General features: G+C 39.4%; 1 protein-coding gene across 7 annotated transcripts in view; it reads right to left on the bottom strand.

The window, feature by feature from the left end:
* Positions 1-13,574, bottom strand: part of FAM120C (family with sequence similarity 120C) — a 133,338-nt gene that overhangs the window by 115,529 nt on the left and 4,235 nt on the right. Inside the window, exon 2 of one of the 7 annotated variants that reach the window (XM_025276955.2) lies at positions 5,683-5,739. The exons of the other annotated variants lie outside the window; for them this stretch is intronic. Within the exon in view, the coding sequence (XP_025132740.2) occupies positions 5,695-5,739 (45 nt within the window). The 3' untranslated portion in view covers positions 5,683-5,694. The remainder of the gene's footprint in view (positions 1-5,682; positions 5,740-13,574) is intronic. 7 annotated transcript variants of the gene reach the window in all.

Below are 13,574 nucleotides of genomic sequence, written 5' to 3'. Positions count from 1 at the left end.
ACTGAAGCTCCAACACCTTCGGCACCTAACTCAAAAAACTGACTCACTGGAAAAGACCCTGATGCTGGGAAAGATTGAAGTGGGGAGGAGAAGGGGATGATAGAGGATGAGATGGTTGGATGGCATCACTGACTCAATGGAGATGAGTTTGAGCAAGCTCTGGGAGCTGGTGATGGACAGGGAAGACTGGCGTGCTGCAGTCCATGGGATCACAAAGAGTCAGACGCAACTGAGCAACTGAACTGAGTGACATACAAAGTTCCAGTCATAAGGTAAGTAAGTTCTAGGGATACAATGTACATGGCATGGGAGAAAAAGAGAATCATAATGTGATATGAAAATACTATGAGAAAAAAAATGAGAATTTTTTTTTTAAAGCACTCTGATAGCACTAGGGAAGGCATCATTTACCTCGGCTGGGAAAGGTTTCATAGTGACAACATTTTAGCAAGAATAAGTAGGAATCTGCTACACAAAGAGTGAGAGTTAAATAAGAAAAGCACTATATGAGAAGACATAGTATGTCTAGAAGGTTAAAAAAAGAAAGTTCAGAATGGTTGGGACCTTCCAATATTTGGAACAGGTATGGGCAAAGGTAAGCACCACGTAAGCTGGAGAGAGTTTGGGATCAGACTGTGTGAATGGCATTGTCTGCCATGCTCACAAGTCTGAGTTTAGTAAGGTTAGGCAAAAAGTCATTGGGTATCTTTGGGCATAGGAAAACGTCAGCTTCTCTGATAGCAATGTATAAGATGGACTATGGCACAAAGAGTGAGGCAATTTTCACAGTTCAGATAAGAAATGATGGCAGCCTGAACTACAGCAATGGGGGTGGAAGTAGCTGGATTCAGGAGACATATTTGAGGTAGAGGTGACAAGATCTGGTGACCAAGTGGATAGGAGAAGTGACAGGAAGACTGAAGAATTGAGAAGATCTCCATGGTTTCTGGCTTGAAATGGATGAAAGATGACATTCATAGAAAAAGAGAACATCATAAGTAGAACAAGTTTTGGTGGAAAATAATGAACTCCATCTTGGGTATTTTTTAATATAAGTGACCTATAGGACATTTTGGATTTTTTTTTAATATAAGTGACCTACAAGACATTGAAAAGGTGTGTTGAAAGCTTATGAGAGAGGCTGGGCTAGAGAAAAACAGCTATAGGAATAATCATAATACAGTTAACACTTAAAGCCATAATAACAGATGATATTGCTCAGAATATGTATGTAGAAGAATAGGGCTAGGGCAGAAGTCATGAGAGCACCAATGCTTAAGGAAGCAGTAAGAGGAGGAGAAAGAACTAGAGACTTATATGGGAGAATCAGCAGTAAGCTGCATTATGGAATCCAAGAAAGGAAATTCAAAGAAAGGATATCTTATAGAGCATTAATAAAGGGTAAGAATGGAAATGGTTTTGGTGGCTTCAGAATGGTGACATCACATATCAAGTGGCAATAGGCTAGGGAATGGGAATTAATAAAATCTTGTATCTTCAAGAATGATGGTTAAAAGGGAAGAAGAGGGATTAAGGGAATTACAAAACAAAGAGGAAGTTTTTATTCTTTAAAGGTTATTTGTATATGCATATGTACTTATAAATGAAAGAAACCAGAAAGGGAGAGACTTAAAATGTAGGGAAAAAAAGAGACTGCTACTTTTGAATTCCTATAAAATCATTATATGAGTCACTCATTTGGCACTGAGCTTACACATTTGCTTGTACTGGCAGTACTGTCCACTTAGCAAATGAACATATGCTAATGCTAAGTCACTTCAGTCGTGTCCGACTCTGTGTGACCTCATAGACGGCAGCCCACCAAGCTCCCCCATCCCTGGGATTCTCCAGGCAAGAACACTGGAGTGGATTGCCATTTCCTTCTCCAATGCATGAAAGTGAAAAGTGAAAGTGAAATCGCTCAGTCCTGTCCGACCCTCAGCTACCCCATGGACTGCAGCCCACCAGGCTCCTCTGTCCATGGGATTTTCCAGGCAAGAGTACTGGAGTGGGGTGCCATTGCCTTCTCAAATGAACATAAGTGCTCAATAAATCTTCTTCAAAATTTTATTGTATCTATGCATATTATCTGGCTAAAAAGTGTACAATTTGACACAAGAATGTACAAAAAGGAAACCATGTGAAACTGTGGAAACAGACTTTAAGCAATACAAATCCAGGACAGAATTTTATACACTATTTACTGTATATTTTGTTGTTGTTCACTCACCCGATTGTGTCGGACTCTTTGCAACCCTATGGACTGCAGTATACCAGGATTCCCTATCCTTCACTATCTCTCAGAGTTTGCTCAAATTCATGTCCATTGAGTTGCTGATGTCATCCAACCATGTCATTCTCTGTCGACTCCTTCTCCTCCTGCCCTCCATCTTTTCCAGCATCAGGGCCTCTTCCAATGAGTGGGCTCATCTCATCAGGTGGCCAAAGAATTGGAGCTTCAGCTTCAGCATCACTCCTTCCAATAAATATTCAGGTTTGATTTCCTTTACGATTGATTGGTTTGATCTCTTTGCAGTCCAGGGAATTCTCAATAGCCTTTTCTAGCACCACAGTTCGAAAGAATCAATTCTTCGGCACCCTGCCTTCCTTATGGTCCAATTCTCACATCTTTAAATGACTACTGGAAAAACCATAGCTTTGACTAGACATATGTTTGCTGACAAAGTGATATCTCTGCTTTTTAATATGCCTCTCAGGTTTGTTATAGCTTTTCTTCTAAGGAGCAAGTGTCTTTTAATTTCATGGCTACATACACCATCTGCAGTGATTTTGGAGCTCAAGAAAATAAAATCTGTCACTGTTTCAATTGTTGCTCCGTCTACTTGCCATTAAATGATGGGACCGGATGCCATGATCTTCATTTTTTGAATGCTGAGTATTATGCCAGCTTTTTCACTCTCCTCTTTCACATTCATCAAGAGGCTCTTTAGTTCCTCTTCACTTTCTGTGGTGTCATCTGCATATCTGAGGTTACTGATATTTCTCCTGGCAATCTTCATTCCATCTTGTGCTTCATCCAGCCCGGCATTTCACGTGATGTACTCTGCATGTAAGTACATAATGTACTTTGCGTATAGGTGAAATTAGTACCGTGACAACATACAGCCTTGACATACTCCTTTCCCAGTTTTGAACCAGTCCATTGTTTCATGTCTGGTTCTAACTGTTGCTTCTTGACCTGCATACAGGTTTCTCAGGAGGCAGATAAGGTGGTCTGGTATTCCCATCTCTTGAAGAATTTTCCACAGTTCGTCATGACCCACACAGTCAAAAGCTCAGCATATTCAATGAAGCAGATGTTTTGCAGGAATTCTCTTGCTTTTTCTATGATCAATGGATGTTGGCAATTTGATCTCTGGTTCCTCTGCCTTTTCTAAATCCAGCGTGCACATCTGAAAGTTTTCGGTTCACATACTGTTGAAGCCTAGCTTGAAGGATTTTGAGCATTACTTTGCTAGCATGTGAAATGAGTGCAACTGTGTGGTAGTTTGAACTTTCTTTGACATTGCCCTTCTTTGATATTGGAATGAAAACTCATCTTTTCCAGTCCTGTGGCCACTGCTCAGTTTTTCCAATTTGCTGGCATACTGAGTGCAGCACTTTAACAGCATCATCTTTTAGGATTTGAAATAGCTCAGCTGGAATTCCATCACCTCCACTAGCTTTGTTAATAGCGATGCTTCCTCAGGCCACCTGACTTCACACTCCAGGATGTCTGGCTCTAGATGAGTGACCACACCACTGGGGTTACCCAGGTAATTAATAGCTGTTTTGTATAGTTCTTCTGTGTATTCTTGCCACCTCCTCTTAATCTCTTCTGTTGGGTCCTTTTCGATTCTGTCTTTTACTGTGCCCATCTTTGCATGAAGCATTCCCTTGGTATCTTCAATTTTCTTGAAGAGATCTGTAGTCTTTTCCAGTCTATTGTTTTCCTCTATTTGTTTGCATTGTTCACTTCAGAAGGCTTTCTTATCTCTCCTTGTTATTCTTTGCAACCCTGCATTCAGAGGGTATATCTTTCCCTTTCTCCTTTGCCTTTTGCTTGAACCCCATGAACAGTACTAATATCTAAACGAAAGAAAAATCATTTCACTTCTTTGCATCTGTTATTCAACTGTTTAATGGGCAGAAAAGCACATATTTTGAGAGCTTATGTGGATTAAACAAGATAAAAAGCACTTGCTATACAACCTGGTGCTCAAGAACAGAAGTAATTACTATTATGGTAATTTTTCCTACCACTGGTGCATCTAGAAGAGTCACTAACATTTCAGGATGTGTCAATGACTGAGGATAATTAAATAATCAGGAGGCAAGAAGATGGCAGAGGAGTAAGACAGGGAAATTGCCAGCCTTACCACTAATACATCAAAAACTCATCAAGATAAAGAGCAACGCCTACAAAGCAACTTCTAGGTGACAGCAGAAGACTCCAGGCCTCCAGGGGGATAGGTTAAGCTCCCTGGAATGAGGTAGGAGAGAATGGGAGACATAAAAAGGGAAAAGACAGAGAACTTCTGGATGGGAGCTTGTGCCCGAGGGAGGGAGGGAATCCTGAAGCAGAAAGAGTTCCTGTGCGCTGGGAACCTCCCTCACAGGCAGGCCCAAGGGGGAGATGCAGAATCTGGGAAAACTGGCAAAGCAAGGACTTAGAGGGCAGAAAACAGAAAAAGCTGCACTACTCAGCCCATAAACAACTCACGGACTCTGGCCCTGAGCAGATGGTGGGCTCAGGGAACTGAGAGAAGCCCACAGAAGTCCCCCAGTGAAGAGGGTGGGCCTGGGGTGACAAGCAAGGCGCAACATACAAACCTCTCCAGCGCACACAACCCTTGCAGCTCAAAGGGCAGGCCTGGAGAGCCAAGACAAGTGCACACAAGACCTGCAACATAGAGGGCTGACTGATGAGACAAAACAAGTGCACACAAGCCCCGAGACCCAGACAGTGGGTCCAGGGAGCCGAGACAAGTACACATAAGCCCCAGGATGCAGAGGGTGGTCCCAGGTAGCTGAAACAAGTGAACACAAGCCCTGAGACATAGAGGGCAGGCCTGGTGAGCTGAGACAAGTGAACACAAGGAGCGCAATGCAGAGTGTGGACTCAGGGAGCCAAGACAAGTGTACACAAGCCCCACGAAGCAGAAGGTGACCTCAGGGGCCTGAGGGAAGCCCACACAGGTCTCTGCAAAGCAGAGTGCACAGTCTGGGAGCCAAGAATAGATCCACATAAGACCCCATCTATCAAGCTTTGTCTTGCAGTGCAGTGCAGGGCAGGACTGGGGAACAGAAGCACCAGCAAAGATTCCAGGGACAAGTAGGGGGCTGGCAGCAGTGAAGATATGCTGAGAGGGCTTTGACACAGCTGTGGAAATAGATGTGTGTAACAATGCTAAAGCTAGACGGACTGCCCAAAGACAGAAGGACTGCCCAAAGACATACTGAACCCAGACACCCCAAAACCTACTAGTGGAAACTGAATTTCCCTTCAGAGAGATGAGATATAGGTACATCAATGAGAACACAGGCACAAGCTCCCCTAACCAGGAAAGCATCCCAGTACACTAATCCAACCCCCATCCACTGGGGCAGAATCCACAACCAAGAAGAACTATGACCTTGAAAACTTTTTTTTTCTTATAAATCACAGTTTATTCCACTTACATATTTCTACCTTCACATTAGCCTTTTGTGGTGGTGTGGAGTTTTCCTCTGTTTTTCCTGTAAACAAAAAACTCATTTTAAGATTTATTTTTCCTTTTTCAACCCTTTTTTGGGGGATTTCTTGGATTTTGTTTTTGCTATATTTGACTGCTTTTCTTATAGTTCCTTACCAGTTGTAGCTATTCCTGAATATGTATAAATCTTTCACATATGTCTATTTATCTTTGCTTTTCAATTTTTCTTTTCTCTTGTTTTTACCCTCTTTTCCACCCTTTCCTTTACTTTTTTTCTCTTCCCTATTTTCCTTCATTTTCTTTTTTTCACCAAGTACGTTAAATTCTTGAGCTCTCTTTGCTATATTCCCCAGTTGGCACTCTGCTCAGGCTCAGTTTTTCAGATTGAGCATTAGCTAGCTCTGGTTTTAATTGGTTGATATCATTTTTCGTTTCCTTTCTTTACGAAGTCAGTCTCCTGTACTCTTTTCTTTAGAATACTTTGCTTGTAACTTTATGTGTGGAAGTGTGTGTATATGTCCCAGTATTTCTGTAATTATCTGCTTGATCAGCTTGGTCTCCTCTGATTAGAACACAGGCAGACGTCACCCCAAAAAGAAGTCAACACAAACCACTCAACCAACCTTTCCCTCCAAGGGCAAAAACCAAGAGGAAGAAGGAATACAACTCCAAAGCCTGGGAAAAGGAGACCTCAAGTGGAGCAAGTTAGGAAAATAATGAAAAGACAGAGAAATACAGTACAAATGAAAGAACAAGGTAGAAACTTACAAGACCAAACACACAAAGAGGAAATAAGCAATCTACCTGAAACAGAACTCAGAATAATGACAGTAAAGATGCTCCAAAGACTTGAAAATAGAATGGAGAAAAGGCAAGAAACAATTAACACAGTTAATACAATCACCAGGACATAGAAGAAATAAAGAATAAGCAAACAGAGATAAAACACAATTACTGAAATTAAAAATACTCTAGAAGGAATCAATAGCAAAATAACTGAGGCAGACTGGATAGGTGAGCTGGAAGACAGAAAGGTGGAAATAACTGCTGAAGATCGGAATAAAGAAAAAAGTATGAAAAGAATTGAGGATAGCCTCAGAGACATTTGGGCCAATATTAAACACACCAACATTCGAGTTATAGGGGTCCCAGAGGAAGAAAAACAAAAAGAAAGGCACTGAGAAAATTTCTGAAGAAATTATAGTTGAAAACTTCCCCAACACAGGAAAGGAAATAATCAAGTCCCAGAAGCGCAGAGAATCCCTTACAGGATAAACCCAAGGAGAAAAACATTGAGACACATATTAATTAAGTTAACAGAGATTAAGCACAAAGAAAGAATACTAAAAGCATCAAGAGAAAAGCAACAAGTTAACATACAAGGGAAAACTGATATGATTAACAGTGGATCTTTCAGGAGAAATGTGGCAGGCCAAAAGGGAATGGCAAGATATATTTAAAGTACTGAAAGAAAAGAAATCTACAACTAAGATTATGATACCCAGCAAAGACCTCATTCAAAATTGATGGAGAAATCAAAAGCTTTACAGACAAACAAAAGTTGAGAGAATTTAGCACCACCAAACCAGCCTTACAACAAATACTAAAGAGAATTACATAGCCAGTGAACACAAGAGAAAGAAAAGACCTACAAAAACAAACCCAAAACAATTAAGAAAATGTCAATACATTTTCTTAATGTATTGACATACATTAAGGAACATACATATCACTAATTACCTTAAATGTAAATGTATTAAATGCACCAACCAAAAGATACAGACTGACGGAATGGATACAAAAACAGGATCCATATATATGTTGCCTACAAGAGACACACTTCAGACCTAGAGACATATACAGACTGAAAGTAAAAGGATAGAAAAAGATATTCCATGTGAATGGAAACCAAAAGAAAGCCAGAGTGGCAATCCTTATTTCACACAAAATAGACTTCAAAATAAAGAATACTATAAGAGACAAAGAAGGATACTACATAATGATCAAATGATTGATCCAAGACCTAACAGTTGCAAATATTTATGTACCCAACATAGGAGAACCTCAACACATAAGGCAAACACTAACACGCATAAGAGGGGAACTCAACAGTAACACAATAAGAGTAAGGGACTTCAACACACTGTTTACCAATGGACAGATCATCAAAACAGAGAATCAATGAAGAAACAAACCTTAAATGAAACATTAGACCAAATGGACCTAACTGGTATCTTCAGGACTTTCCATGCAAATGCAGAGGAATACAATTTCTTCTCAAGTGCACATGGAACATTCTCCAGAATAGACCACATCTTGAGTCACAAGTCAAGCCTCAGGAAATTTAAGAAAACTGAAATTATATCAAATGTCTTTCTCTGACCACAACAGTATGAGAATAGTTATCAACTACAGGGAAAAAACTGCCCAGAACACAAAATCATGGAGATTAAATAATACACTACTAAATAATGAAGAGGTTACTGAAGAAACAAGGGAAATAAAAAGATTTCTAGAAACATATGACAACAAAAATATGATGACCCAAAATCTATGGGGCTCAGAAAAAGTAGTTCGAAGAAAGAAGTTTATGACAATACAATTCTACCTCAAGAACCAAGAAAAGCACTGAATAGACAACCTAACAACAACTAAAGCAGCTGGAAAAAGAAGAACAAAAAGTCCCCAAAGTCAGCAGAAGGAAAAAAATTATAAATATCAGAGCAGAAATAAATGAAAAAGAAATGAAGAAAACAATAGCAAAGATTAATAAAATTAAAGCTAGTTCTTTGAGATGATAAACAAAACTGACAAACCACTAGCCATATTCATCGAGAAAAAAATCAAACTAACAAAATTAGAGATGAAAAAGGAGAGGTTACAACAGACAAGACAGAAATACAAAGGATCATAACAGAATATTATGAACAAGTATATGCTAACAAAATGGACAACCCAGAGGAAATGGACAGATTCTTAGAAAAGTTTAACTTCCCAAGGCTGAACCAGGAAGAAATAGAAATTATGAACAGGCCAATTACAAATGATGAAATCAAAACTGTGATTAAAAATCTCCCCAAAAGCAAAACACCAGGGCCAGATGGCTTCACAGGGGAATTCTATCAAGCATTTAGAGAAAAGCTAATGAATATTTTTCTGAAACTCTTCCAAAAAATTGCAGAGAAAATAACACTTCCAAACTCATTCTACAAGGCCACAATCACCCTGATACCAAGAACAGGCAAAGACAACACAAAAAAAGCAAACTACAGGCAAATATCACTGATGAACACAGATGCAAAAATCCTCAACAAAATTCTAGCAAACAGAATTCAACAAAAGGCTCAAACACCATGATCAAGCCAGGTTTATTACAGGGATGCAAGGATTCTTCAATATACGCAAATCATTCAATGTGATGCACCATATTAACAAACTGAAAGATAAAAACCATATGATCATCTCAATAGATGAAGAAAAAGCCTCTGACAAAATTCAGCAACCATTTATGATAAAAACACTTCAAAAAATCGGCATAGACAGAACCTGCCTCAACATAGAAAAGGCCATATATGATAAGCATACAGGAAACACTTCTCAATGATGTAAAAATAAAAGCATTTCCTTTAACATCAGGAACAAGACAAGCATGTCCACTCTCACCACTAGTATTCAACACAGTTTTGAGAGGTCCTAGTTATGGCAATTAGAGAAAAGAAATAAAAGGAATCCAGATCGGAAAAGAAGTAAAACTCTCACTGTTTGCAGATAACAATACATCAGTTCAGTTCAGTTGCTCAGTCGTGTTCAACTCTTTGCGACCCCATGAACCCCAGCATGCCAGGCCTCCCTGTCCATCACCAACTCCCGGAGTCCACCCAAACCCATGTCCATTGAATCGGTGATGCCATCCAACCATCTCATCCTCTGTCGTCCCCTTCTCCTCCTGCCCTCAATCTTTCCCAGCATCAGGGTCTTTTCAAATGAGTCAGCTCTTTGCATCAGGTGGCCAAAGTACTGGAGTTTCAGCTTCAACATCAGTTCTTCCAATGAACACCCAGGACTGATCTCCTTTAGGATGGACTGGTACTATAAATAAAAACCCTAAAGATACTATCAGAAAATCATTAGAGCTAATCAGGGAATTTAGCGAAGTCAATACACAGAAATCACCTGCATTCCTATATACTAACAATGAAAAATCAGAAAGAGAAATTAAGGAATCAATCCCATTCACCATTGCAACAAGAACAAAAAATATCTAGGAATAAACCTACCTAAGGAAACAAAAGAACTGTATACAGAAAATTATGAGACACTGATGAAAAAAAATAAAGGATGACATAAACAGATCGTGAGACAGTCCATATTCCTAGGTAGGAAGAATCAGTATTGTGAAAATGACTATACTACCAAATGCAATCTACAGATTCAATGCAATCCCTATCAAATTACCAATGGCATTTTTTCACAGAACTAGAACAAAAAATTTCACAATTCATATGGAAACAGAAAAGACCCTGAATAGCTGAAGCAGTCTTGAGAAAGAAGAATGGAGCTGGAGGAATCAACCTTCCTGACTACAGATTATACTACAAAGCTACAGTCATCAAGACAGTATGGCACTGGCACAAAAACAGAAATAGGGACCAATGTAACAAGACAGAGAGTCCAGAGATAAAACCAGGCACCTATGGGTACCTTATTTTTGACAAAGGAGGCAAGAATAAAGAATGGGGCAAAGACAGCCTCTTCAGTATGTGGTGCTAGGAAACCTGGACAGCTACATACAAAAGAATGAAATTAGAACACTTCCTAACACCATACACAAAGATAAACTCAAAATGGATTAAAGACCTAAATGTAAGACCAGAACTATAAAACTCTTAAAGGAAAACAGGAAAAACACTTGATGACATAAATCAAAGCAAGATCCTCTATGACCCACCTCTTAGAGTAATAGAAATAAAACAAAAATATACAAGTGGGACCTAATTAAACTTGAAAGCTTTTGCACAGCAAAGGAAACTACAAACAAGGTGAGGTGAAAATACAACTCTCAGAATGGGAGAAAATAATAGCAAAGGAAACAACTGACAAAGAATTAATTTCCAAAATATACAAGCAGCTCATACAACTCAATGGCAGAAGAACAAACAATCCAATCAAAAAGTGGGGGAAAAGACTTAAACAGACATTTTTCCAAAGAAGACATACAGGTAGCTAACAAACACATGAAAAGATGCTCAACATTACTCATTATTAGAGACATGAAAATCAAAACTATACTGAGATACCACCTCACACCAGGCAGAATGGCCATCAAAAAGTCTACAAACAATAAATGCTGGAGAGGGAGTGGAGAAAAGTGAACCCTCTTGCATTGCTGGTGGGAATGTAAATTGATACAGCCACAATGGAAGATGGTATGGAGATTCCTTAAACTAGGAATAAAACCTCCATATGACCCAGCAATCTCAGTCCTAGGCATATACCCTGAGGAAACCAACACTGAAAAACACACCTGTACCCCAATGTTCATTGCAGCACTATTTACAATAGCTAGAACATGGAAGCAATCTAGATATCAATTGACAGATGAATGGACGAGGAAGCTGTGGTACATATATACAATGAAATATTACTCAGCCTTAAAAGGAATGCATTTGAGTCCACTGTAAGGAAGTGGACAAACCTAGAGCCTATTATACAGAGTGTAGTAAGAGGAAATATATATACCATATACTGACATATATATGGAGTCTAGAAAGATGGTACTTATGAATTTATTTTCATGGCAGCAGTGGAAAAACAGACATAGAGAACAGACCTTGGACATGGGGAGAGGGGAAGAAGGAGTGAGATGTATGGAGAGAATAACATGGAAACGTACAATATCATATGTAAAATAGACAGCCAATGGGAATTTTCTGTATGACTCAGGGAACTCAAACAGGGGCTCAAACTGTGACAATCTAGAAGGGTGGGATGGGGAGGGCGATGGGAGGGAGGGGACATGGGTTTACCTATGGCTGAATCTTGTTGATGTTTTACAGAAAACAACAAAATTCTGTAAAGCAGAATTATCCTTCAATTAAAAATAAAGTGGCAAAGAAAATAATAATCAGGAGCCACAGCAGCCACTGCTATAGTGTATTCTAGAGAACAGAAGCACAAAATGGTGTATGCTCTTGGTTAGATTTCTCAAACTTTATTCATTTACTATCAACATGATTTCTGCAACATCCAAGTACTGTTGTTGTTTAGTCACAAGGTCATGTCTCACTATTTTGCAACTCCATGGACTACAGCCCACCAGACTCCTCTGTCCATGGGATGTGCCAGGCAAGAATACTGGAGTGGCTAGGCATTTTCTTCTCCAGGGGATCTTCCTGACCCATAGATCAAACCCACATCTCCTGCATTAGCAGGTGGATTCTTTACCACTAAGCCACCAGGGAAGCCCCTCCAAGTACTATATCCAAGTGCTGTACCTTAATACTTTTCTTTAAATCAACTTACTTTTTAAAAATTGGCCTCATTCTAAAAAGTTATACCTATGAAACTACGGGTTTCATGTGTTCTATTTTTTTGTAATATATATACACTAACCATTAAAACAAAGTATTCATACCATTAACCACCCTACATCACCTTTGAAACCATATTCTAAAACTGCTTTATGGTTGCTCTGAGACCCTTGGGAAGAGATTAGGTAGCGATTTGTGGTTTTACTTAATTTTTGTGCTACTGGCAATGATCACTTACAAAGGTTTGCAGAACATACAATTGAAACCAACCAAATAACAAAAATTCATCCCAGTAACACTGAATATTTTCAAGGGAAGTCCTAAATTGTTTAAACCTAAACAGACAACCTGGCAATTTATCTTTTATTTAATCCCTCTATTTTCTCAATCACAAATGAAAGTCAGATTGGGAATAAAGGCTGAATTTGTGACCTAGACTCAAGAACAGAACCAAGGGAAGGAGAAATACACTAGTGGGTTTTGGACTGAATCACTAGCATTTCAGTCAAAAGAAATGGAAAGCATGCAAATCATTCAAGTGAAAAACTGTTATCTTCAAGACAGTGAAACACCCCCCCTGAAAATGCAAACCACAATCAGTTATTAACCAACACCTTTCAAGTCTGTGTTAGAAACCAAGAAGTTCTCCATCACTCCGACAACAACCACTGACCAGAGCAAGGAGAGAAAACTTCAGTCACTGATTACATCTACAGATACTTTATAGATGCAGTTTGGAGCCAGTCTTAAATCCACCATATTAAGAGCCACACTACACACTTTTAAAAAGTCATTCCTACAATGCATTCTATTAAGATCACTAACCTCTTCATTTCATCTCAGATACGCAGATGACACCACCCTTATGGCAGAAAGTGAAGAGGAACTAAAGAGCCTCTTGATGAAAGTGAAAGAGGAGAGTGAAAAAGCTGGCTTAAAGATTGTGGCATCTGGTCCCATCACTTCATGGGAAATAGATAGGGAAACAGTGGAAGCAGTGGCAGACTTTATTTTTTGGGGCTCCAAAATCACTGCAGATGGTGACTGCAGCCATGAAATTGAAAGACACTCACTCCTTGGAAGGAAAGTTAAAACTAGATAGCACATTAAAAAGCAGAGACATTACTTTGTCAACAAAGGTCTGTCTAGTCAAGGCTATGGTTTTTCCAGTGGTCATGTATGGATGTGAGAGTTGGACTGTGAAGAAAGCTGAGTGCTGAAGAATTGATGCTTTTGAATGTTGGTGTTGGAGAAGACTCTTTAGAGTCCCTTGGACTGCAAGGAGATCCAACCAGTCCATCCTAAAGGAGATCAGTCCTGGGTGTTCATTGGAAGGAGGGATGCTGAA

Source organism: Bubalus bubalis, chromosome X (assembly GCF_019923935.1).
Source record: "Bubalus bubalis isolate 160015118507 breed Murrah chromosome X, NDDB_SH_1, whole genome shotgun sequence".
Taxonomy (NCBI): domain Eukaryota; kingdom Metazoa; phylum Chordata; class Mammalia; order Artiodactyla; family Bovidae; genus Bubalus; species Bubalus bubalis.
Note: the sequence above shows the minus strand (reverse complement) of the source record. Positions and strands in the feature narration are given on the sequence as shown.